This window comes from Talaromyces amestolkiae (genome assembly GCF_001896365.1).
Source record: "Talaromyces amestolkiae strain CIB chromosome Unknown scaffold10.1, whole genome shotgun sequence".
NCBI lineage: Eukaryota > Fungi > Ascomycota > Eurotiomycetes > Eurotiales > Trichocomaceae > Talaromyces > Talaromyces amestolkiae.
In genome coordinates, this window is record NW_024468046.1 from 1,404,165 (window position 1) to 1,430,302 (window position 26,138).

At 47.3% G+C, this 26,138-nt stretch overlaps 6 protein-coding genes across 6 annotated transcripts; 5 read left to right on the forward strand and 1 right to left on the reverse strand.

Moving 5' to 3' along the window:
* Positions 1-1,809: 1,809 nt before the first annotated feature.
* BHQ10_005964 (uncharacterized protein) lies at positions 1,810-9,662 on the forward strand (the record flags this gene model as incomplete). The annotated part of the gene is made up of 5 exons (XM_040878497.1): positions 1,810-2,463; positions 2,514-5,870; positions 5,940-6,373; positions 6,803-6,933; positions 7,048-9,662. The coding sequence occupies 5 exons, from the start codon at positions 1,810-1,812 to the stop codon at positions 9,660-9,662; spliced, it is 7,191 nt and encodes a 2,396-aa protein (XP_040734468.1).
* A 1,762-nt stretch (positions 9,663-11,424) lies between these two features.
* BHQ10_005965 (uncharacterized protein) lies at positions 11,425-14,407 on the forward strand (the record flags this gene model as incomplete). The annotated part of the gene is made up of 4 exons (XM_040878498.1): positions 11,425-11,440; positions 11,637-11,935; positions 12,104-13,535; positions 13,590-14,407. The coding sequence occupies 4 exons, from the start codon at positions 11,425-11,427 to the stop codon at positions 14,405-14,407; spliced, it is 2,565 nt and encodes an 854-aa protein (XP_040734469.1).
* Positions 14,408-15,402: 995 nt separating this feature from the next.
* Positions 15,403-16,480, forward strand: BHQ10_005966 (uncharacterized protein; the record flags this gene model as incomplete). The annotated part of the gene is made up of 2 exons (XM_040878499.1): positions 15,403-15,465; positions 15,527-16,480. The coding sequence occupies 2 exons, from the start codon at positions 15,403-15,405 to the stop codon at positions 16,478-16,480; spliced, it is 1,017 nt and encodes a 338-aa protein (XP_040734470.1).
* Positions 16,481-18,725: 2,245 nt separating this feature from the next.
* BHQ10_005967 (uncharacterized protein) lies at positions 18,726-22,798 on the forward strand (the record flags this gene model as incomplete). The annotated part of the gene is made up of 5 exons (XM_040878500.1): positions 18,726-19,021; positions 19,081-19,940; positions 20,003-20,297; positions 20,348-21,126; positions 21,621-22,798. The coding sequence occupies 5 exons, from the start codon at positions 18,726-18,728 to the stop codon at positions 22,796-22,798; spliced, it is 3,408 nt and encodes a 1,135-aa protein (XP_040734471.1).
* Positions 22,799-22,953: 155 nt separating this feature from the next.
* BHQ10_005968 (uncharacterized protein) lies at positions 22,954-23,605 on the reverse strand (the record flags this gene model as incomplete). Its single annotated transcript, XM_040878501.1, has 2 exons — positions 22,954-23,438; positions 23,491-23,605. The coding sequence occupies 2 exons, from the start codon at positions 23,603-23,605 to the stop codon at positions 22,954-22,956; spliced, it is 600 nt and encodes a 199-aa protein (XP_040734472.1).
* Positions 23,606-23,960: 355 nt separating this feature from the next.
* Positions 23,961-26,120, forward strand: BHQ10_005969 (uncharacterized protein; the record flags this gene model as incomplete). Its single annotated transcript, XM_040878502.1, has 1 exon — positions 23,961-26,120. One exon carries the CDS (start codon positions 23,961-23,963, stop codon positions 26,118-26,120), a length of 2,160 nt encoding a protein of 719 aa, XP_040734473.1.
* Between the last annotated feature and the right edge of the window lie 18 nt (positions 26,121-26,138).

The following is a 26,138-nucleotide window of genomic DNA, read 5'->3' on the forward strand; positions in this document are numbered from 1 at the left end:
ACGTATTCTCTGCCTTCATGGGGGAGGGACAAATGCCAAAATATTTCGAACACAATGTCGACGTATAATCAGTCAATTGAAAACAGAATTTCGCTTCGTGTTTGCAGATGCTCCATTCTCTTCGCAAGCTGGTCCAGATGTGCTATCAGTATATAGTCAATGGGGACCATTTCGGCGCTGGTTACGTTGGCGGCCAGAACAGCCAGAACTTACGGCTGAAGAAACAGTGAAGGCTCTTGACGACTGTTTAAATGAAGCGATGAGATTAGATGACCTTCAAGGCGCGACGGGTGAATGGGTGGCACTTTTGGGGTTCAGTCAAGGAGCGAAGGTCTGCGCCAGTCTACTATATCGCCAGCAACAAAGAGAACGACGTCAAAAACAACAGCTATCATCATATCCAAAATTTCATTTTGGCGTTTTGCTTGCTGGGCGTGCACCTCTAATTTCTTTGGAAACGAATCATAATGAGGATCGAAGCGCCGAACCGAGCCCTCCATTACCAGACGCCGCGCAGATGACAGACTTTGCCTACAATGACTCAATGCTTATGTTTTTCAAGGGGCATTTCCTGCGAATCCCCACAATACATGTCCACGGATTACGAGATCAGGGCTTGGAATTACATCGTAAACTCTATAAGGATTATTGCGAGCCTGGGAGTAAGTCACTAGTTCAATGGGATGGTGATCACCGTGTTCCTTTGAAACGAAATGATGTAGATATGGTTATTTTTGAGATTCGTGAGCTAGCCAAACAGACAGGAGTCAATTGAGCATACTGACAATAAGTTGATATGCGATGATATTGGCTATCGCTTCCTCACTACAACGTCAGCATGAGAATAGGGTAATCGTATGTTTGCAGGTCTCTCCGCGTATACGCCCTGAATAAGTCGGATTCAAGACTACACGACACACGATCTGGGCAAATAATTATGATGCATCTATCTATCATTGAAATGATATCTCGCAGACTATTTCCTATCCGAGTCTTTTGATCCTTCATTAATGTAGATCCACACAGCTAAATTTTTTGCCGAACAGTCAGATGTCAAAACATACCTTAGAATAGACGTATAATTAATAAGCTTCGTGGCCCCCAATACCGGACTTACATAATGTTATAGCCTTTCAATGCTATAGCATAAGTATAGGTTATCTTCGGATTATCTTTTTCGGCTCCGTGTACATCGAGACTGACTATCTTTGCAAGAGATCCATTCGTCTACTCCGTACTCGGTTCTGTTTATATCAGGAGCTGCGAGATGAAAGCGGATATTTCCTGCCGCCCTGACCGAGCTGGCTGGCGTAATCTGTATTGATCAGTATTAAAATACTTGGCCAATCACGAGAGAAACCATGACACACATGTCTTTCTATCTGTAGAGATTCTTCAGCAGCCAAGAGCCTAGGACTTCTTGATACAGTGTGTGCCTATTATACTAGTTTGAGCGAGCTAATATCGACCTAGCCAATTTCTACACGAATGGCATCTCTCCAAGATTCTTTGATCTATGGGAGACAAGTCGATACACGAAAGCTCGGGGGGAGATAAGAACAGTTTCAGGGTTACTGTATTCTAGTATAAATGTTATTCTACGGCTTCGTGGTCCCTGTCTTGATTATTTTGACTTTTTGAATTCGAAATTTATCTTCAAATCAATTTTATTTCAACCTTTTGGTCTTGGCCTATGACAAGCTTCAACGCTGGCTAGGCACATCTTGCTAAAAGGAGAACTTGGTCTTGACGGAGTCTCAATAAAAATTGACACTTTGTATCGACTATACATTTCTGATAATAATCACCATGGATGGGTCTACCTTATTTCATTCTCAGGAACAACATCCAACACTCCTGGTATTCGGTCCTCAAGCTCTCAACTTTGATATCGTAGCTTTCCAAAAGCTTCGGACTCAGCTACATGAGGAAGCTCAGCACCAATGGGCACTCGAAGTAGTTCATGAATTACCCAGTCATTGGGAGACGGTCTCCAAGAAGATCAGTCTTTTTCAATATATAGATGGCAAACAACAATTAGAAGAGCTCAGCGCAGCTTTAGACAATAGCGAACTACCATTATCCTCATTTCCGCTTTCGAACATCCTTCTCAGTCCCTTGGTGGTAATTGCTCAATTGACCCAATACAGGGACTTTTTGCACGCTGCTTTTCCAGAGCTGAAGGAAACTGACAGGTTTCCTGCATGCTTAGCGAGCAGCATAGAGACGCTGGGTTTGTGCACGGGCACTCTAGGCGCATTTGCAGTGGCTTGCTCGTCTACATTAGCGGAGCTTTACATTTATGGAAAGACAGCGGTTAGACTGGCGATGCTGCTCGGTGCCTTGGTGGATGCAGAAGAGTCGTCGCCAACGAGTGATGGGAAATCATCATCGTTTTCGGTCTCTTGGAACTCTGTCAAGTCGGATGAGGTGTTGACGAGCATTCTGCAAAAATTTGATGAGGTGAGAAGGACCCCGTATTATTCAGTTCAGACAGAATGTTGATGTAGAAGTGGCAGACCTACATTTCTGTATTCGTAGACGAGAAGCGAGCTACAGTGACAACATCCGAAAAAACAGCTTCTCTATTAATCCAGGAATTGAAGGCGGCTGGTCTTCACATTACACCAGTTGCGCTCCGTGGACGCTTCCACTGGCAAAAGCACGAGAAACTCGCGCAACAACTATTCCAGTTCTGCAACGTTCACCACAACTTCCAATTTCCGGAGACGTCAAAGTTGCATTTTTCGACTAGGTCAGCCGCAGGTGGGCAATATATCACCACAGGCGACCTGCATATTTTGGCCCTTCGAACAGTGCTTCTTGAACAAGCGCGGTGGTACAAGACTGTCAGTGTTACCTACTCATCTCAATTTGGTTCAAACGATTCTTCAGTGGTATGTTTCGGCTCAGAGCGTTGCGTTCCACCTAGTATCGCGCGAAAGCTTGGATCTCGTTTGATTTATGCCTCAGAGATCGATCTAAAGACCTCCTCAAAGCCCGCACAACTATTTGGCAATACTAAGACCAAAGACCCGAAAGATTTACCCGACGACCGTATTGCCGTCATTGGAATGGCTGCACAGGTCCCTGGCGCCGAGGACATCATAGATTTCTGGAAAGTCCTGACTGCAGGCAAATCTCAGCACAGAGAAATCCCCACACAACGGTTCGAGATGGAAACTGTATGGCGAGAATCTGATCCTAACCGCAAGTGGTATGGCAACTTTATCGATGCATATGACGCCTTTGATCATAAATTCTTCAAAAAGAGTCCCCGAGAAATGGCATCTACAGATCCCCAGCATCGATTGATGTTGCAAGTCGCCTATCAAGCCGTTGAGCAATCCGGGTATTTTGCGTCGGACTTTGACAAACATATCGGATGTTATATGGGAGTCGGTAATGGTGACTACGAGAGCAACATTGCGTGTCATCCTGCCAACGCATATTCAGCTACTGGTAATCTCAAAAGCTTCCTCGCGGGCAAAATTAGCCACTACTTTGGTTGGACGGGGCCCAGTCTCACTCTCGACACGGCCTGTTCGTCGTCGAGTGTAGCAATTCACCAAGCTTGTCGTGCTATTATCAACGGCGAATGCACTACTGCCCTTGCCGGTGGCGTCAATATGCTCACGGGTCCTGACTGGTATCACAACCTAGCTGGTGCGTCCTTCTTGAGCACTACGGGTCAATGCAAACCATTCGACGCCAAGGGTGACGGCTACTGCCGCGGTGAGGGTGTTGCCGCCGTGTATCTGAAGAAACTTTCCTCCGCGATAGCTGATGGCGATCACATCTACGGTGTGATCGCGGCCACGAAGGTCTACCAGAATCAGAATTGCACTGCAATCACAGTCCCAAATGCAATCTCGCTATCTCAACTATTTGGAGATGTGGTACGACAAGCCAGGCTCGACCCGAAAGAGGTCTCGGTCGTAGAGGCTCACGGGACTGGAACAGCAGTCGGTGATCCTGCAGAATACGACGGAATACGGAAAGTCTTTGGTGGGCCGGATCGTCCCAACATCCTATCTTTGTCATCTGTCAAAGGTTTGGTCGGTCATACCGAATCCGCTTCTGGAGTGGTTTCATTGATCAAAACGCTCCTCATGATACAAGAAGGAGTGATTCCCCCTCAAGCAAGTTTCACAACCATCAATCCATCGCTCAATGCTGTGCCTGAAGATAAGATCAATATCTTCACACAGGCTAAACCATGGGATGTTGACTTCCGAGCGGCTCTCATCAACAACTATGGTGCATCCGGTTCAAATGCTTCGATGGTTGTTACCGAGGCGCCCAGTGTCCATTCTTCAAAATCTGCCACGCCATCCGCAAAGAAGCACCCATTCTGGTTCTCTGGTTCCGAAGAGAGTCATGTTCGCGCCTATATCGCCAAACTCAAGGTATTCTTGCAGCAGAAAATTGCATCAGGAACAGAGCCTGCACTAGGTGATCTTTCCTATCAAATTTCCCGACAGTCAAATCGTTCTCTTCAACGAGGTTTGATTATCGATGCTAGCTCTTGTAGCGATTTGGTCACGAAAATCGATGGGAATCCAGCAACTACTCAAATTCAAAGTGCCAGGCCTGTGATTCTGGCCTTTGGCGGGCAGATCTCCACCTGTGTTGGCTTGGATAAGGAAATATATGAAGGCATCGCCGTCATCAGAAACTACTTGGATCAATGCGATGCGATGTGCAAATCACTCGGACTCGATTGTATCTTCCCTTCTATATTCCAACGATCACCCATCGAGAATATCTTGCAGCTTCAACTCGCACTGTTTTCCACGCAGTACTCTTGTGCCATGGCATGGATTGAAAGTGGAGTGAAAGTCGCTGCAGTGGTTGGCCACAGTTTTGGCGAGTTGACTGCTCTATGCGTCTCTGGCGTATTATCGTTAAAGGATGCTATCATTATGGTGGCTGGTCGAGCACAGCTCATCCAGAATACATGGGGTGCCGAAAAGGGCTCTATGATTGCTGTTGAGGGAAACTTTGCAGATATCACTACTTTATTGGACAAAGCTAAAGCTTCTATATCTGAGACCTTGTCCGGAAAGAAGTTAGAGCCATCGATCGCCTGTTACAATGGTACCAGGAGTTTTACACTCGCTGGAACCGCTAAGGCGATGGAAATCGTGAAAACCCTGGCTGATACCGATGCCACATTTTCAGAACTAAAAGTCAAGGCCCTCAATGTGACAAATGCTTTCCACTCAGATCTGGTCAATCCATTGGTAAACGACCTTGAAGCCCTGGGAAAGACTCTAACATTCAGACGGCCGTATATTCGACTGGAGAGGAGTACTGAGTTCAAGAGCACAAACGAGAGTCTGAGCGCCGAATTTGTCGCGAACCATATGAGACAGCCTGTGTTCTTCAACAATGCCGTACAACGACTAGCTACAGATTATCCAGAGGCCATTTGGCTTGAAGCTGGTTCCAACTCGACCATCACAAACATGGCCCGTCGCGCTCTGGGACAACCAACTTCATCACACTTTCAACCTATCAATGTCACCACCGATGGTTCTTATGATATGCTAGTCGATTCAACCATGAAGCTCTGGAAGGAAGGTCTAAATGTATCTTTCTGGGCACATCATCCCTCGCAAAAGTCAAAACACAAACCTATCATTCTCCCACCTTATCAATTTGAAAAGTCAAGGCATTGGATGGAATTGAAGAAGTCTATTCAACCAACGACTACGATAGTCCAAGAAGCTCCAGTACCCGAATTGCCAAAGGGTCTTACCACTCTTGTCGAATCACAGGACCACTCCCTTCGATTTAGAGTCAATACGGACTACGAAAAATTTGTCCATCTTGTTTCAAGCCATGTCCTCGTTGGTACCGCCGCAGTATGCCCCGGCATGTTTCAGATGGAAATTGTCTTGGATGCTCTGATGGGTCTCCGACCGGAATTTCAGAATCTAAGCTACGTGCCCGAGACGCAGACCATCAAGTATTTCAATCCCTTGGTTGTCGAACAATTCAAAACGGTATGGCTTGACGCTGATGCTCGGGACGCCGAAGGGCTTATCTGGGATTGGAAGTTGAGCGCTACAGAAATCACTGGTCGAGGCATGACTCAATATACAACCGGAACAATCCAGTTCCGACCAGCAAATGACATCCAAGCCAAGAATGACTTTGATAGACTCGAGCGTATGGTTGGGAGGAAGCGGTGCCTGCGTCTTCTGGAAAGCAACGATGCCGAAGAATTGCTCACCGGCCGCAATATCTACCGTGCTTTCTCAGAGGTAGTCAACTATAAAGAGGCCTACCGCTTCGTGACAAGAATTGTTGGCAGTGAGGATTTGTCGGCTGGGCGAGTAGTCAAGTTGCACGAAAAGGAAACATGGTTAGATAGCGTTTTGACGGACTGTTTCTGTCAAGTAGCGGGTATCTTTGTCAACTTGATGACTCAAAAGACTGCATTGACAGAAAATGGGATATTCGTGTGCGACAAGATTGACCGGTGGATGCGAGCGTCCAAAATTAATTCGAAGAAATTGTCTCTTTCTTCTTGGGAAGTTTTTGCTATACACGACAAAAAGTCAGAGACCAACTACGTTAGTGATGTTTTTGCTTTTGATTCCAGTGATGGATCTTTGATAGAGGTAGTTTCTGGAATTAACTACCAATGGGTACCTTTGGATGGTATACGGAAGGCTCTTTCAAGACTTTCATCAACTTCTGAATTGCAATTGCCTAGAGTCCAGGCTCCTGTGATGCCTACAAAGACCCAGGCATTAACCGCAGCTTCTGCTCCTACATTTGCTCCAATTAGCCAAAGCAACAGGGTTACCAAGAAGATAGTCGTCAAAAAACCGGCAAAGGCGCAAGGACCTGACATTTCAAAGGCGGCGCGCGAAATCCTCTGCAACCTCTCAGGGCTCGAGCCGGACGAGATAAAAGATGGTTCGGACTTGGTTGAGCTTGGTATCGATTCTCTCATGGGCATGGAACTAGCACGGGAGGTTTAAACCGCATTCAAGTGCACACTAGATAATGCACAACTGATGGATCTCACAGACTTTCAAAGTCTGGTAACATGTATTCGATCCACGCTGGGGATTGACGATGAAACTTCAGATGATGATTCGGACGAAGTTCAGACTCCCACCGAGGAAGACATGCCTGAAGTCAATGGAATTACTCCTCGTATTAATGGCACAAATGTCATTAGTGGTATCAACAGTGATAGTCAATCCGCAAAAAAGTCTCTCCTACCCGGATCGCTTGTGCTTGACGTTTTCCGCGAGGCCAAAGAAGCGACTGACACTTTTATCGCTAACGGTAACTTCGCCATGTATCATGACAAAGTCATGCCACGGTCAAAAGCACTTGTCATTGCACATGTTCTGAATGCATTTGAAGAGCTTGGCTGTCCAATCCGGTCTGCAGTGTCTGGTCAAAAGCTCGAACGTGTGCCCTATGTTCCCAAACATGAACAATTCATGAACTTGATCTATAACCTTGTGAGAGATGCTGGATTGATTGATATCAACGGCTCAGAGATCACACGGACTGCTGTTGCAGCACCACCTCCCGAGGCTGCGGACACCTTATTGGAAGAACTGTTACGCGACGGGCCGGTTCACGCAGCCGAACACAAGCTCACAGCTTTGATAGGACCTAAGTTAGCCGACTGTCTTATTGACAAAGCAGATGGCCTGAACTTGATCTTTGGAACTCCTGAAGGTCGCGAGGTCGTGTCAGAGATGTATGCTAAGTCGCCCATCAACTTGGTGTGGATTGAGCAAGCAAAATACTTCTTTGAGCAACTTGTCAGCCGCCTTCCTGCAGGAAACGAGCCCTTGCGTATTCTCGAGATGGGGGCAGGGACAGGCGGAACCACTTCGAATATCGTTCCACTGTTAGCTCGACTGGGTGTGCCCGTAGTATATACAGTGACCGACATCTCCTCTTCCCTAGTTGCAGCAGCCCGCAAGAGGTTCAAGAACTATCCATTCATGGAGTTCAAAGTGGTCAACATTGAAGCTACTCCAGATCCTAAGCTTCTGCACAGTCAGCATATTGTCTTGGCTACCAACTGCGTGCATGCCACGCGAGATCTGTCTGTCTCTACCAGAAATATCCACCAACTTCTGCGACCGGATGGATTTCTGTTGATGTTGGAGATGACCGTACAGGTGCCCTGGGTCGAGTTCACTTTCGGTCTCATAGAAGGGTGGTGGCTGTTTGAGGATGGTCGCACACACGCGCTATCCCCTGCAACGTACTGGGAGAAGGTTTTACGCTCTGTCGGATACGGCCACGTCGACTGGACGGAAGGAAAGCGGCCTGAATCTGGAATTCAGCGACTTATCATTGCCCATGCGTCAGATCCAAGGTATGATAATCGCGAACCCGAGTCGTTCCTTTCCCTGTCTCCGAGCACAGCATTAACAGACAGTTCAGGTCGCCAATCGGACATTGATCGCTATGTCCGGGAATACACGAAATTCTTTGATGCTGAGCTCGATACTAAACCAACATTTGGTCTCGCTTCGAGCGCAAGGTGCGTCTTGGTTACTGGTGCCACTGGGAGTCTAGGTGCCCACATCGTCGCCTACTTGACTCAACAGCGGCCCGATGTTGACAGTGTAATTTGTCTGAATCGACCCAGCACTACCGAAGCAAACACACGCCAGCGTCAGTCATTCGAAGCAAAAGGGATCTTTTTCGACCAGGAATCTCTGTCCAAGATTCGAGTCCTTGAAGCAGACACCAGTAAACCCTGTCTCGGACTACCCTTGGAGACATATCAAAATCTCGTCAGTAAGGTCACGCATGTGATTCACAACGCCTGGCCCATGAGCCTCACACGGACGATTCATGCCTATGAGACACAGTTCAAGGTGATGCGAAATCTCATCGAAATAGCGACACAAGCCACTGCCAATCGCTCATCCACATTTAGATTTGGATTTCAGTTCATTTCCTCGATCGGGGTAGTTGGCACACATCCTTTATTGACAAACCGGCCGCTGGTTCCTGAGGAACCTATGACGGCACGTTCAATCCTGCCGGTGGGATATTCAGAAGCAAAGCTAGTCTGCGAGCGTATGCTGGCTAAGACATTGAATTGCCATCCGCACCGATTCCGAGCAATGACGGTACGGATCGCACAGATCAGTGGATCCACCACAACTGGATACTGGAACCCAGTCGAGCACCTTGCCTTTTTGATCAAGTCGTCTCAGTCACTGAAGGCTCTCCCAGATTTAAAGGGCAATCTTTCATGGTGCCCTGTCGATGATGTAGCGGCTACACTAGGCGAGTTGCTCGTCTCTGAAACGAACCCGTATCCCATTTACCACATTGAGAATCCTTCACGCCAGCCATGGGCAGAAATGACGGCGATGCTGTCTGATACGCTGAAAGTCCCTCGCAATCAGATCATTCCGTTCAATGACTGGGTGGAGCGAGTTCGCAATCACAATGGTCCGATTGCTGAGAATCCTGCCAAGAACCTGGTCGAATTTTTTGATGAGCATTTCATTCGGATGTCGTGCGGTGGACTGGTCTTGGATACCATTCAGACTAGAGAGCACTCTACGGCTTTGCGTATGAGGGGCCCCGTGAGTCGTGAGCTTGTGTCGAAATACATCACCGCATGGAAACGGGCTGGGTTTCTGTCATGAGGTTAGACTGTCAGTTCCATGTTGGATAAATTCACGATGAGGCATATATCATGACTGTTATAAGGTATTGTAATAGATTTTGTTTATATATTCTTCGAGCTAATTAAGATCGATACGACTGCATCACAGTCTCCAAGATGTTAGTGTCTGATTGAGCGAGTGATATTGATAACAGAAGTGACGATGGATATCGGATCCGAAGGAAGGTGGGGCTGGCAGGCGGGCGGCACGTGCAACAACCGCGACAATCCGAGGGCTTGCGGTAAATTACGATTCGCAGTATCTTTCAACGTAATTTAATCTACATAGTAACAAATTGACTTTGACATGCCCGCTGCCTCAGGCTGTCACGTTACATACTGGGTACAAATCACAAAGTACAATGTGAGCCACTTGTGGATCTGATTCATTTGTTTCATCCATGCGATGCGTATGCGGAGAGAAGTCCAGTCTGCTATGTCGAGATCGTGTCTAACAAACGGCTATTGACTGATTGACTGACAGAGGGTTTGACTCATACCGCATGTGCTCAATCAATCAGGATAGAGCAATCGGCAAACCGGCAGTCAATGATTAATGTACGACTACTCCTCCGTACGTAACTACTGTATGTAGGTAATATTGAACTCGTGAGCATTGTGAAAACAGCTAGCGCTGATCAGCTCTCACTTACCGAGTTATCCCGCCAATTCGTCAATTACTACGTAGTATTGATGAGTAATGTTTCCTTGTAAAGCTGCAGTTTTGGCGGAGAAAAGTACAGTCGTCATAGATGGAAAGATGCATTGCTTGTGTATCTCCGGTGAAAAACTCGAGACTCTTTTGGGAGTACGATGGTATTGAGAATTCTAAGCCCATGATATTCATAGTCGTTCATCATATGTGGCCATTAATAGACCTTCCACATACGTACTTGGCTGTAACTGAACCATAACCGGACTACACGATGTATAGTTATACTACGTACGTACGGAGTAGGTAAGTGTATTGCGGATGCCAATACCGCGGCGATACCAGTATTTATATACATAGCGCCGGACTCGGCGTGCAAGCAATGGCAGCGTCAGACCCTGCCTGGTAACGTGACGATACGTACCGTACGGATGGATACACTAGGACCAATCCATACATCTTCCAACGCAAAAGCTGCTGGAAGCGGGTCACCTTCCCTCCCCACCTCCAAGGAAAGAATCTCTTGCCTCTTCCTCGTTCTGTGTCTTCTGCAAATATCTTCATGGTCGTCTTTGGGCTTCACCACATTCCGTGATCACAACCCTCGCCACGACCGTTCCCTCGTGGTTTGCCGACAGACGAGCAAAACACTGCTACCATTCTCGTCCGTGAACATCTTGGTACGAGGATAGGTCTGAGCCAACAAGAGAACGAGGGACGATCAGATAGTAACCACAGACGAAAATCACTCACCACACCGAAGCCTTGCTCGAATAGGAACATATAACTAATCTCTCTGGCTCTTTACACATACGTACACTGATCGATCGTCATTGGTATTTCGGAAGATTACTCGAAAGTCTGAAATATCGAATCGATAGCCGTCCCCGGATAAGTTCAGGCGAACATTCCATTCGACAGAAGCACCAGACAAAAGGCGGGGAGCTGCATGTGTATCGCATACCACAGCAGCACGCACAGCACCCGCACATAATTTGTGATCGCTCCGAAATAAGTATCTGGTCGACAAGCGAAATCAAGGCTCATGGCGAGTACTGAGCCTGCCGTTTCCGTTCCCCGCCGAGAGAACATGACGGCAACGTCAGGTATGTGTCAATGTCTGCATCCAGCCCGAGAATTTTCGAGTAAGGAAAAAAGAAAAAGAAAAAAGCCAAGTAAAAAAAAGTTGGCTTTACGCTAACTCCCCAAAAAAACAAAAAAAAATTTCATGCTAGCGGCAAACAGTATTTGGGCTAATGGGGAAATTATGTCTAGAAACGACCGCGTCAGAATCTCAACTAGGCCAGCAGCAACAATCATCCTCCTCCTCCACGCATGGCCTAAGCGAACAATCGAACCTCGAAGCGGGGCAGCCACATGCTGTCCGCTTTGCGTCGGTCAACCAAGAAATAGAACCGGATCGGTCGCTCCAATCCCCAAGTTCGGAGAAAGAGGCACCAACTGCCCCAGTTGCTGCCAATGGGGATGCCAATGCCAAAGACAACATTCGCTCGTTAGCTCTCAACCTACAAGATACTCGTCTGCAAGAGTCGCGGCTACGTCATTTCGCTTTCGAGCCTGTCTCTTTACCTGCATCAAGAGTATGTACCGCTCCCACTTCCCCCCACGCTGGCCTTGTTTGAAACGTTGGAGAGTCCAACCACGTCGCGGTGTTTTACTGCCGTGATTATGTCGCATTAGTTTCGAATTTCAAACAGAAACCTCGTGTTTGTTTGACTTTCTCGTCTGCTGACATGTTATATGATTAGGTCAATTCTCGGGATACCTCTAGTCTCGGTGCTTCTCAGGATAACACTGTCTCTGGCAACAATTCGCCGCGTATAACCCCTGCGGCGTCTCTCATGCAGTCGCCTCCGTTGACGCCTGCTGCCACGCACTCGCGGGAAAGCAGATCTAGCGACAACAGCGTTCCCACCTCAATTCAGACAGACAGTCACTCAAAGAAAAATGAAGCATCCGCAATCACTCCCCCGTCGTCAGAACCCGTGTCAAACTCGAATTCGGGCAACCCTCCTGCGTCGTCCACTGCTCCAACAAGCGCACCTTCATCACGTCCAACTTCCTCCGAGGCACATGCCGATCGAACCGCTCAGCCAGGAGCTTCCACGCGAGAGAAAGGACGAGCACAGTTCTTCCTTGCTTCTTCTGTAGACGGTAGTCCGCAAGATGAAAGTCCGCCAATGACCCCGAGACACGAGTACGGCTGGACTACACCTCCAGGCGGGGCCTCTGGAACAATGACTCCCATCGGTGAACCGAATGACCCATATGCCCGAAATAAGCGGCCTCTTCCGAACAGAAACCTTTCACAGTTGGACCAACGGTTCATCTTCAATGGACTCGACTCAAAACGCCGGTCCCATCATTCTACAAATTCGTACGGTACGACTGGTGGACAAAGCTCCGTTAGCAATAATGATTTGAAGTCGGCGGGCGAAAAGCGATCTTCTTTCTTTGGAGGGAACAAAAAAGATCATGGTCACCGCCACCAAGATAGTCTGGATGGGAAAAGTCATGGGTCAATGGTTGAGTTGAAGAGATTTTTCCGCATGGGACACAAAAGCAAACGTGGAGAGTCGCCGTCCGGGGCCTCCAAGAAATCGGCCAAGTCTTCATCCAGCGAAAAGAGCAACACTCATCAGATGGCACCGACAAGTGTTCCTTTCGCTGATGATCACGGCCTCCAGTCAAGGTATGGGAAACTGGGTCGGGTTCTCGGTTCGGGTGCTGGTGGCTCTGTGCGGCTATTGAAGAGGAGCAGCGATGGTGTTACATTTGCAGTAAAGCAGTTTCGAGATCGCCATACTTGGGAGACGGAGAAGGAATACTCTAAGAAAGTTACTGCCGAGTTCTGCATCGGCTCTACGTTACATCACGGAAATATCATCGAAACACTTGATATCATTCAAGAAGGAGGTCATTGGTACGAAGTCATGGAATACGCTCCATATGACTTGTTCGCAATTGTTATGACGGGCAAGATGAGCAAGGAGGAAATTGCCTGTTCTTTCAAGCAGATCGTGAGCGGTGTATCCTATTTGCATGCAATGGGACTAGCTCATCGAGATCTTAAACTGGACAATGTCGTTGTCAACGAGCACGGTATTATGAAGCTGATTGATTTTGGAAGTGCCGTTGTTTTCCGGTATCCTTTCGAAAACGATATTGTTCTAGCTTCAGGTAAGATGGTCTTTCCTTAATTATCATGTTGATTACAAACTAAGCAGAATTCAGGCATCGTTGGTTCCGATCCATACCTTGCACCAGAGGTATATGACGAGAAGAAGTACGATCCCAGACCTACAGACATCTGGTCTCTAGCCATCATTTTCTGTTGTATGACTCTTCGACGCTTTCCTTGGAAGCAACCTCGTGTGACAGACAACTCGTACAAGCTGTTTGTTTCACCACCAACTCCTGGTACCCCTGTCCCTGACTCACAACCACGACGCACCGAGCGTCCTAAATCAACCGCGGATCTCCCAGCTATGGCAACTGAGGCTGGCGCTGTTACTCCTCACTCTGATCATCACCGAAATCACCACCGTCATGGAAGCCACCATACCCATTTCGCAAAATCAGAACCTGTCACACGCGATGAACCGCCAGCAACCAGCTCAACCAAGACAAGCCCAACCCAGACACAGCAATCTCAACCGCAGGGAGCACATGAGGCCTCCTCCACACAAGCTCCTCCCCATGCACAGGCTACGAGTGATGTTGTCGAGAAGCCGAAATCTCGCGAGACCACTAGCAAGGAGGCACCACCATTACCGGCGGGCTCAAGCACTGGACAGCGTCAAGAGGTCATCAAGGGGCCGTGGCGGTTGCTGCGAATCCTACCTCGAGAATCTCGTTACATCATTGGTCGTATGCTGAAAGTGAATCCCAGAGAGCGAGCCACACTCGAGGAAGTCCTGACCGATGATTGGATCCAGCTCATCCAAGCCTGCCGACAGGATGATCTTGGCGCTGTCATCAAGGCAAAAAATCATACTCATGTATTAGAGCCACCATCATCCAGTGTCGCGGTGGCCAGCAAGGGCAAGTAGTCAACTACTACTCGGGAATGCTCCATATACCTTCCTCCGTGTACTCGGTCTTGGCGTTTACTTTTCTGCTTGGCGATATGCTCAACCATTGTCGTCTGAGCTGGTGGTGCAGCACGGCGTTCTACGTGATGATACATTTTCACTTTCAGTGGGATTCATTTCTTTCTCTTCATTTGTTTTTTCCCTTCTTATAGATTATTCGTTCTAGAATGCTATCTCCTGTCGGGTTGGCATCCTGTTTTCTGATATCCTTGTGCGACAATGCCTCGCATCCACCCTTGAAGCCCGTTTGCGTGACACCTTACCCTGTGAATAATAGATCATGATGAAATCATCCTAATTCGTTTCTTGTTAGTGTGACCAAGATAATGTCTTTACTCGTTTCGCCTCCTATTTCGAACTCTTGAAGACTGGCCCCTACCTACCTTACTCCATTCTTGTTCCCTATATTTTTGTCATCTACGACCTTATATCTCTATGTGCTTCCCCGTGATTCATTATTTGTTATGCGATTTGAGATTGATAGCTGCGAGTCAGCCGGATGGTGGGAAAAGAGCAGAAACCTGTACTTACTATATACTTCGATTGCCAGGTGGTATGACTTGAGCATCTTTACTTGGAGGTTACATGAATTACGCTTGTATACTCAAGACTAGACGACAGACAGATTGCTAATGAAATATCAACTTACGAGCTTACGTTAATTTAGACCGTGATTAAAGACCGTAAATATTAGAGAAGATGGATCGGATCTTAGCCGATGTAGCTTGATCTTCCGCATCGTCATTCTTTCCTTCCGAGCTTCGGACCTGCCCACAATTGCTCACACGACCTGAGCGCTTCTCAATTATCAATCTTCCTCTTCATTTATCACTTGASGAGCCGTTCTTAAAAGTTCATTACGCTTTTTTATCAGCAGAAAACACTAATTGGACATGACTCCGCGGTAGTCGTTGCGCTTCACTTTTTTTCTCCGTCCGCAAATAGACAAATGCATGGCGGACAATAAGAGCACACCAGAGCCATTGGTCTCCTCACCATGGAGGAGGTCCCTCTATGTATGGCCAATTTTAATTGAATACTTTGCCTCTGAGTGCTAATGAGACCACACTGAACCAGGCCGGCGCCGTCGCAGGCTTCACCGTTGATCTCTCCCTCTACCCTCTTGACACCATCAAAMCCCGCCTCCAAAAAGCGCGTCAGAGCGTCTCCTCCGCCGCCAAAGACACACCTCACAAGATCAACCCCTCGAGCACAAAACCACCCGCATTCCGACAGATAGTCCGAGGAATATACGCCGGTCTGCCCTCCGTACTATTCGGTTCCGCGCCCTCCGCCGCATTCTTTTTCATTACCTACGATGGTATAAAGCGGTATTTACTTCCGGTGGATATGCAGCAGGCGACCAAGGCACAGGCATTCATTGCGCATTCCACGGCGTCGACGTTTGGTGAGATTGCGGCTTGTATTATTCGCGTGCCGACGGAAGTTATCAAGCAGCGTGCGCAAGCAGGTCTATTCGGGGGATCTTCGTTGAGAGCATTGACCGATATTCTGGCCGTGAGACATGGCGGCAGCGCGGGATATTTGCAGATGATTCGCGAATTGTATAGAGGCACGGGGATTACGATTGCGCGGGAAATTCCCTTTACGATTTTGCAGTTTACGATGTGGGAGGCTATGAAGAATCGGTATGCGCGATGGACTAGCGAAGCAGCCATTGACAGCAAGAATGGCCATGCATCAGAGCGAACGGCGTCGGGTCATATATCAGCTGCGCCGAGCGCGGTGTTTGGAAGTATTGCTGGTGGTATTGCGGCTGGGTTGACAACGCCCTTGGACGTGATCAAGACGAGGGTTATGCTTGCTCGACGCGAGGAAGGTACTTCAAATCATATCCGCGTATTCGATGTTGTGCGTCGGATACTGAAGGAAGAAGGGCCTGGTGTTCTGTGGAGGGGAATCGGTCCCCGGACGACAGCCATTGCGCTCGGTGGTGCAATATTCCTGGGCAGTTACCAGTGGACTTCTAATACTCTCGAGGGCGGTTATAGAGAGCGTGAACAGCTATAAAAGCTCGGTCTGGTTCATTATACTATTTATTATAGAAGACTATAGACATTGGGGGTTGACTTAAAGAGTCAATAGATTAACATAATTTAGGTACTTCAAGTACGATGGTCAAAATTTACGTAATTTTCTGTTCTTTTTTTTTTGAATAGGACCTCTTTTGTCGACGAGATAAGCGGTCCTTTAACAACAAGTAGTTTAGTGCTCCCCAAAGCTGTTCGACATATCCATGAAATCCGCTGAGTTTCTTGACAGCACATGCTGACAAGCTGGAGTTGGTCACCGGATAATAGTAAAAATCAGAGTTACGAGACGGAGTTGGTGGTGACTTCTACCTCCAGCTTCCTATTACCCAGGTATACAAATAAGGAGATGCTGCATAGCAGGAGGTTAGGTTTCAGTGCATTGACACTCCATACCTTGTGTACTTCGAGGTTGGATTCAGTCATCCCTCCGAACAAAAGCATACATATCAACCGTAACGTTGGTACATAAATCATCGTTTGGTTTTACGCAAAGTAATGATGTGGCCTCAGCAAACGGTGCTATTTCTATTCACAGTATTGACTCCACAGCGAATAGGCTGAACGAGGCGCAGGAGTTGAACAATGCAGCCAATATCACCGACGACTTCCGGAAATAAGGAGATCTGGACATGCCCTGGTCACATCCAAACTTGAACGCTTTGAAACCTTTTTAATAGTATGCATCTGATCTCGTTAACAGCCCTCTGGCTTCTATACAGGGGACCTTATAGTAACCTCTGCGGCTATCGACGAAGCTCTGAATTCAGCAGGGTCGGTTCGTCTTCTCGGTTTTATATACTAGCTACTGGACTCTGCTAATTTCAAGTTGGGCCGGCTTTGACCCCATTCTGGGAACTTGAGAGCTATGACTTTGAAGACGCTCGTACAAGTGACAATTAAGGTCACCCGGTTCGTGTGTATCACCGCAGGATGGAAACGTATGTCTCGTTGCTCTTGGTGAATAAAATTTTCGGGGATATCGCGGAATACATACCTCTTCTAGATTCATTGAAGGAGGGACATCTAGATCATGGAAAGAGAGACCATCGTTCTTTGTGCTTGATTCTTGGTGCTAGGAAGGGTAGAAAGCAGGTGTTGGGCAGTACCCAAACCTCGGAAATAATTTCTGCTCTAAGTCTGTACTCCCTGAAGTACTCTTTCACTGATTGGGGCTCAGCGAGACCTGCGGTGTCCCGATGTACACATTTTGCTCTGTCCATGAGCTATTGTTTCTTCAACCTTTTTGTATACTCAGCATGTCTAAATTTGAAAACTCATTCAACGTTTCTTGTCTTATCCGGTGTGTGTGTGTGACAGAGAGAGAGAAGCTGAGTATAAAACTCTGCTGCTATGTCGATAGGCTTAAATCTTCAGACATCGCCCGATATAATTGGGGTCCACCATGCATCCACTGTGTTTGCTCTTCTCTCACTTTCATTCTTTGTCACATCTTTGAGGGTGTTTATACACCCCAAGATGACTCGCCAGAAGAGAACTCGTCCGGTATCAGGAGATGTCTCAGCGACATGGTACACATTCAGCCGTCATAGCCTTCCAAGGTTGCAGTTGAACAGATCATTTGTCATCGTGGCAGGCTGATGTCAAGATCTTATGTTCATCTACTAAATTTCCAGAGTATCAACAACCAAATCAGAAGATCTGAGTACAGCATTGTTGCTGTGTTTAACATTTCGCAGTCTGGATCGGAGTTTTTAGTGGGACAAAATGTGACAGGTCCTCGATACGGTAAGACAATTTGACAAAAAAGGGGGAACAAACAAAGGGAGTGGACGAAGAAAGGGAGGGAACAAAGAACGAAAAAACAATATCATCTGCATCTTGCCTAGAAACACTGACTAATATAGACCGATAGAACATGTGGCTCTTCTAATTCAGGCCAGAACATGGCCAATGACTATGGAATTTCAATGTGGGCTACTGTTCCTGTAGAAACCTTGAAAAACATGTGGACTCCTGATTACTTAAGAGTATTCGTATTCGAATCGTATTAACAATTTGACAACTACCAAAGATGATAGATCATGCACGCTTAGGCATCCAGCTAGAGAATAGTGGCTCGCGACGTGTACAAGCAAAACTACGGGATCGACAGATGAAATACGCCGGTATCTGAATTGAACCCAATCTAGGGGGTTCATAAGAAGAAGGTTTCCCCAAGGTTACTGGACTATGGAATTGCCCTTAGACATCGACACGACAACATGGCCGCGACAGCGACTCGCATCATGCGCCTCCTTGCGCTGAGTCTTTTCATCTGCGCAGTTCTAGCTGTACCCTCGCAGAAACGAGCTGCCAAACCTAGATCTTCTCAGTACGTATATGAACGAGCAGACTCATCGTCGACAACTTCGTGTGCGGCATCCATCGTTGCTCCGAAGCAAAATGTCTGGGATAGTCTAACAGATGATGAATCCGCATCCATAACCCAATGGCTCTTTGATCAGCAAGACCTGAATCTCACAAAAGCTAGCGAGGCTGGTGACTGGGACAATACAGTGTTTGTGGCTCCAACTTTATTCAGGAGTTTCGTTTGTCTTGGGGGCTAAATTTTTGTAGGCTCTTGGTCGAATTGATGGTTCCCAACAAGACAGATGTGCTGAGGTACATAGACCAAAATGAAACCGAACCAGTCAGATTTGCGCATGTTGTTATTGCGCATCGTTCTTCTCCTGATCCATACTATGGCGATTTGATTGTCGGACCTTTGCCAGTGCAAAATAAAACCACACGATGGAACTACCTCGAATACCCATACACCCGAAAAACGAGTGGGCAGGTGCGCAATCTAGATGCTGACGAACTTGCGCTGGAGGCATGGTTGTACAACATCACTGCATCTATCCAAGACATCACCCTTGCTCTATGGAATGGGTCGGCGCTTGGTCTCCCGAATGACACCATTAGTCTCAGTGGCATCAGTCCATACTGGCAGGATGATGGCCGTGTTGTGAGTTGGTACACACTGGTCAACCTGCCCACCGGAGAATATGATAGTGCCACGCTACTGCCTCTGGGGCTTTGTTTCGGAGCAGATGTTACAGGTAGAGATCCTTCCAAGTGGAAGCTTGGAGGCTGGTGGTACAACAATATCTTCTACAAAAACATCCACGACTTCAGAGCTGCCTTCAAATCCCCCGGTTTTGTGAGGCTTGGTGCCAATGTCGATGGAAGTTGGACGAGTTTTGGTCAGCAAGGGCCAATTATGCCCTATGATACGTCCTCACCCCCAATTTCTACTGCTGTTGGTGGTGCACGCTATTCACTCGATGCGGTGCAAAAGTATGTAACCTGGATGGATTTCAGCTTTTATATAGGATTTTCCCGAGATTTGGGCTTGACTCTATACGACATACGATTTAAAGGCGAAAGAATCATCTATGAATTAGGCCTCCAGGAGGCTTTAGCTCACTACGCAGGTAAGATAAACACCCCAACGACTATCCTAGCGGTCAATTGATCATTATGGTTACCCTTATAGGCATTGACCCCGTCACGTCTGGAACGGCATATTTGGATAGTTTCTCGGGAATGGGCGCGAACGCATTCGAGTTACTCAAAGGCTATGATTGTCCAGACTACGCGACCTATCTCAACTCGTCGCTTTATAATGAAGAAACAACCGCCACATATCTGGACAACATCTGTATGTTCGAGTTCGACGCAGGGTTCCCCATACAACGACACACAAATACAATATTCGCAAGCAGCACAAAAAACATTTACTTTACAGTGCGTTCTATATCGACCGTTGGAAATTATGACTATCTATTCAGGTAAGAATGCTCAGCTTTACCCTGTACTTCTGCTGACTATAATATGCCAGCTACTCCTTTTACCTCGACGGTTCGATCACTGTGGAGGTTCGAGCATCAGGGTATATCCATTCAGCATATTACACAGGCCACGAGGAATTCGGCTACCATATCCACGATTTCCTATCCGGTGCTATGCATGATCATGTCATAAATTTCAAAGCCGACTTTGATATCCGTGGGCAGGACAACACTGTGCAATTCGTTCGCACAGTCCCAGTGACTCAGTCTTTTGTCTGGTCTGGAAACAAAGATGTTAATACAATGAAGCTCCAACGTAGCTTCTTGGAGAACGAGGACTCAGCCCGCTTCAACTGGGGCGCTGACGAGGTGAAGCAGGTTATTGTCGTTAACAAAGACCAACCCAACGAATTCGGTGAATACCCCGGCTATCGCATTATGCCTTATTCAGGCGGGACATCGCGTCTTACAGTACAAAAGTCGAGCAACCTTGTAAACTCGGCGACGTGGGCCGGCTACGATCTTCAAGTGACCAAACAGCATGATACCGAGCCTCGATCTGCACACCCATATAACCTCGAAGATGTATATAMCCCGCCGATCAACTTCGATGACTTCTTCAATGGGGAGAATCTCACTCAGACCGATCTAGTGGTCTGGTTCAACTTGGGCATGCACCATCTTCCAGAGACAGGTGACTTGCCCAACACCGTGTTCACGCAAGCGCGCAGTGGAGTGCAGTTTGTTCCATCGAATTTCCTCCCTAGTGACCCAAGCCGACAAACTGTTCAACAGGAGCGGGTGAATTATACCTCTGGCTACAATGCAAGTATGATGCAGCCTCCGGGCCCAGACAGTTACCATTGTCCATCGAGCTTCTGAGCTTCTGGGCTTGTACGCCTGACCACATGAAGAGAAGCAGTTGGGGCTTCAATGAAAAGAGTCCGTGTATATACCGTGAGCAATAGTGACCTTGACGGTAAAATTCATAATTCGCATGAAGTACATTCATAAATATATTAATTATCTGTATATTAGCTGAAACGTTTGTTTGTAAAGTAAAGTCCACATCAGTTTACCAGTTCGACGTATCGTTAAAAGTAAAAATTTTGAATTGCGGCACTACTCGGTAAATTGTGGAAAAATGTATTTCATGCGAATTTCGTCGTTGAGGTCGGCCATCCTCGACTTCAACAGAGATGTCGCACCAAGGCCATTCTCAGTCAACCAGGCAAAGCTCAGGAATGCCGGTCAGGCATAATAAAAAGGATGGAAAAAGGAAGAAGGAAAAGAAAGAAGCTATAATGAACCCGCTTCAACAAGGCATCCAGCAATTCTTGCACGACCACAAACCCAGTGACCCCGACATATCCGGGCTCCCAAAACGATATACAGTCTACCAACCAATGCTGTTACTTTCTGGCAACGCATTCACAGTACCTCCGGAATGGTCAGAGCGCTATGCGTCTCTATCAGAAGCAGAGCGCCAGACACTATACGCATCAATCGTCAACGCCTTCAAAACCAAGGGCCAAACAATAACACACATCGCCATGAATGCACCTATCCAACTAAATAATTGTCAGGGTAATGAGAATCTAATGCGTAGTCCGAACGGACTGATGCCATTATACGGCGATTTCGGGGAATTGCTCGATTACGACCACAGCCCAACCGGGCAAGATCTCGAGAATGCGTTTTGGGTTCACACAGTTCAGAACGGAGGCATAGTCCAGTACTGGGCTCCGCTTTATACGATGTTCTCAAGAGGCAATATTACAGAAAAGGCTCGTATATTAGGTCTTGAGGGACACTTCGCGGGTCTGGATGAGTCTTCTCTCAAAGGGCAGAGGATAGAGGATGTCAGCGTCGTTGACCTCTATGCTGGGATTGGGTATTTTGTGTTTTCGTATTTGAAGAGAGGAGTTAAAAGGGTATGGGGCTGGGAACTCAATGCGTGGTCTGTTGAGGGGTTGAGGAGAGGGTGTATCGAGAATGGATGGGGATGTAAGGTTGTTTCTCTTACGCAGGGGGAGGATGGAGGCTTGCCTTCTGTGCTGGATGATGATAGTCTTGCGAATCTCTTGGACGAGCTTACGGATGAGGTTCGTGTCGTCATATTCCAAGGCGACAACCAATCCGCAACCGGGATCATGGAGAGAATACAGCCTGAGCTAGAGAAACGAGGGCAGTGGGCTGCTGTGCGACATGTCAATATGGGCTTGTTGCCTTCTGCTCGGCCTACGTGGGATACTTCGCTCAGACTTCTGGGTAGGAAATCCGGGGGTTGGGCTCATGTACACGAGAATGTGGATGTTGCTGAAATTGGGAGCTTGAGAGATGAGATTGTGGCCGAGTATACCAACCTAGCCAGACAGCTGGATGACGTCGACAAGGAAGAATTATCGATCCATTGTGACCATGTGGAAGAGGTCAAGACATATGCGCCTGGCGTCATGCATTGTGTTTTTGATATCCAGATCGACTTTGAAAAGAGATGAGCAACATGGTCTCCGCATTTTGAAACCCATATACATCGGCCATGGAAATGGTACGTCAGTGGATCAATCAAACAGCGACATCTATTCATCATACATGTACACATCCAATACGGCATCCGAATATCGTATATACAGTCGTCATCAGCTCAGCGAGATCACGGAGTCCGCAGGAATTTCCTGGGTATATTTCCCTCCACAATCTGCATGTTTTCCAGCTGCTCCAGTCTCTCCTGCGCCAACTCCATCTCATCATGCAACCTGAAATGCTCAATATCTTCCGGATGCGTCAAGTCCTCCTCCTTGGCATCCTCGCCATGAAATTTTTCAAAATGGTGAATCTCATATTCATATTCAATATCGCCGTGGTGACCCGGACCATACCCGAAGTCGGGCAGTCGAAAACCAGCCTGGGTTTGGCTCATCCATTCATCGCGCGTAACGGTTCCGTAGCCGGATGGATTGAACAGTTTTAATACTTCACGGACAACATTCTCTTTTTGGTCGGTGGTGAGGTGGGCGTTCGATGAGTCGAGGAGACCGTATGTTTTCATGATTTCATCGCCCGTCCAGTCTCCTGAATTGTCGTAATCGTGGAGGGCGAAGAATGAGCCGGCGTCGAAGTTGTCAATGTGGTGTTCCTCTAGGTTCGAATAACATTAGCTGAATGCAATGTAATTGGATAGTTAATGTACCTCGCATGTGCCTCGTTGCCCAATCTTTCTCTACCTCTGTGTTCTCATCATCGTGGTGTCCGTGGCCGCATGCAACGGTAGCCAGTGCTAGAGCTGCGACGAAAATGCCGCGCATGATGATCAGAAAGTGCCGGACAGTATATAGAGTATATTGCAAGTAAATATAGGTATCAATTGAGAATTGACACCATCCGGCGTGGTTTGTTCCTTTTTCAAAGATCTATGGCCAATCTGGTCTTCCAGATGCTTGTCCGAGCTATGTTTGCACTGTTTGCACCACGTCGGAAAGTCACCCAATTCCGGCCGCTAAATCTTTCAGTTGCATGACTTCAGACCTCATCACATCACGATACACCTCCATCCATACATCTACGGTGCCAAGTCGACTCAATTGATGAAGTTGCTGATGTCTCAGCACTGACTGGGAAAGTTTCAATCGATATATTCGGCGGCACTGGAACAATGAGATAATGCAGGGCTTCCTGTCGCGAGTGGCTCGGCTACCGTCCTCAAGCTGTCGATGCAGAACATGCTTGAGGACGTATGTCAATGGAGTCGCCACGCAGCCTTCGGCGGCTAGTCGTCGAGGACTCAAAACAGCAAATGCAGTCACTGCCTTATATGGAAGCATCTTTGCCGGTGCAGCCATCGCCGACGCCATGGCAAAACGAAAACGCCGGCAAGAATGGGACGATAAGATTGCGGCGGTTCAGGAAGAAATTGATGAATTGATGGATGAGGAGCGCCGATTATTGGAATCTCTGTCCACTCGAAAACCTCGACAGCTTTCTACCCCCACCGTTCAACCGCGCTCGTACCGCGCCGGAAATTCTATGGGGTCAATTGAGTCGAGAAATGCACAATTACTGGCAAATCGAGCCTTTAGTACCAAGACACTTGCTAAAGAAAAGGCACCAGCTGAGGAAAATGCTACAAATGAATATATGGACGAAGAAAATTGGGCTATCGCACAGGAAGCAGACATCGACAAGGCAGCTTCCGCCGAGAAAACACCATTTAATGAAACAAATCGGGAAAACCATATTAATGAGGAGGCCGTCGAAAAGGTCGACGAAGATGACTATGGAGACTTCGATGATGGATTCTCAACTATGAACACTGTAGTTCCGCGACCCGAGCCGGACTTTGTTTGGGAACAATCCAGCATAGTCCGCATCAAAGCTATACAAAAATTAGCTATTCAACAACTTACCTATAGGTTTCTGTTGCGACCGTCCGTCGCGCACGACTATTCAGGTCTGCCGGTAGAATATCGACTGGACGATTCCTCTGGCGCGCATACCAGCGTGTTATTAAGTCGTCTTCGAGGTATTCGACAGCGGTTATATTCTTTAAAATATATCAGGAATTCAGCGTACGATGATCTTATGTCGAATGTGCACCTCGAAGAACTAGATGAGCTACGCACTGAACGAGAACGATACGATCTACTTCTCAAACAGGACATAGACAAGTTCATGAAAAACAAAATACGCCTCCCACAGTTGTTGTCGCTTATATCCGAAAATCTGACAATCTGCGAGGACCCAGACCGTCCCGAGGCATTTTCAATCCTGATCACTTTTTTCAACAGATTACACCAGAATGACTTGTCTGACATGGTGATCAAATGCTTGGTACCAAATCTGTTCAAACTCAGCACACCTTTGATCGTCGCCATTGTCACACACTTCCGAAAGACCAAGAATTTGAAGGACTTTGACCTATTTCTTCAGATGTTGAGAGGCGAAGGCGGCTATCCTGTCAATCTCAAAACATTATGGGTGAAAAAGAATGTGAATGGCATTACAGTCACAGTGCCTCCCACAGGAAGCTTCAGCCCCCTTCTCATCACCAGTGTCATCACTGCGACACTTCGTTTCGATCAACCCGAGAAAGCGGAAGCTTATTTGCACGTAGCCCGAGTTCATGGATTTGTCGATAACATGGCTACCCTGACTGCGTTTCTGAGATTCTACGGCATCCGAAATGATTTCGAAAGTGGATCGTCTACTCTTGTCAATGCCTTGAATTTCTTGTCATCAACTTCAGAACATGAAGAAGATCGTGTCTCAAGACTTATTCTGTGCATGGCCGACTTCAGTGCTCGCTGTGGCCGACATTACCTGTCTGAGATGTTTCTTGATGCTGCAGTTCGCAGTGGATTCGACTGCCGTTTAGCTCACGTATCGGAACACTCAAGATCAGAGACCAATTATTTACTTGGAACCCTTAAGAAATGGAGGAGAGCGCAGATAAATTCTGCAGCAGAATTCTTACAACAGGATCTTACCCTGCACGAGAAATGCACCAAATTCGTGGACCTTACTGCAGCGAAGGTCATATATGACCAGCATAAAGTGACACAAAATAAAGAAGATTTCACACCTACTCCCGTCTCCTCGACTCCATCCGAAGAAACCCCGAACACTCAGCAATTACCATTACGATGGGTCAAATCAGAAACCTACCTCAATGAAAGGGTTCCTACGCGAACCTCCACAACGCGGCATCCTGTTGAAGATCCCGCAAAAATCAGGAAACTTCGCGCACAATTGGACTTTTTGCATCAACGAATAGATAAACTGAGTTTAGCCGGGGGCCGGGATGGTTCTAGGGAAGACGAGTGATACTCGTGATGGGCGTTG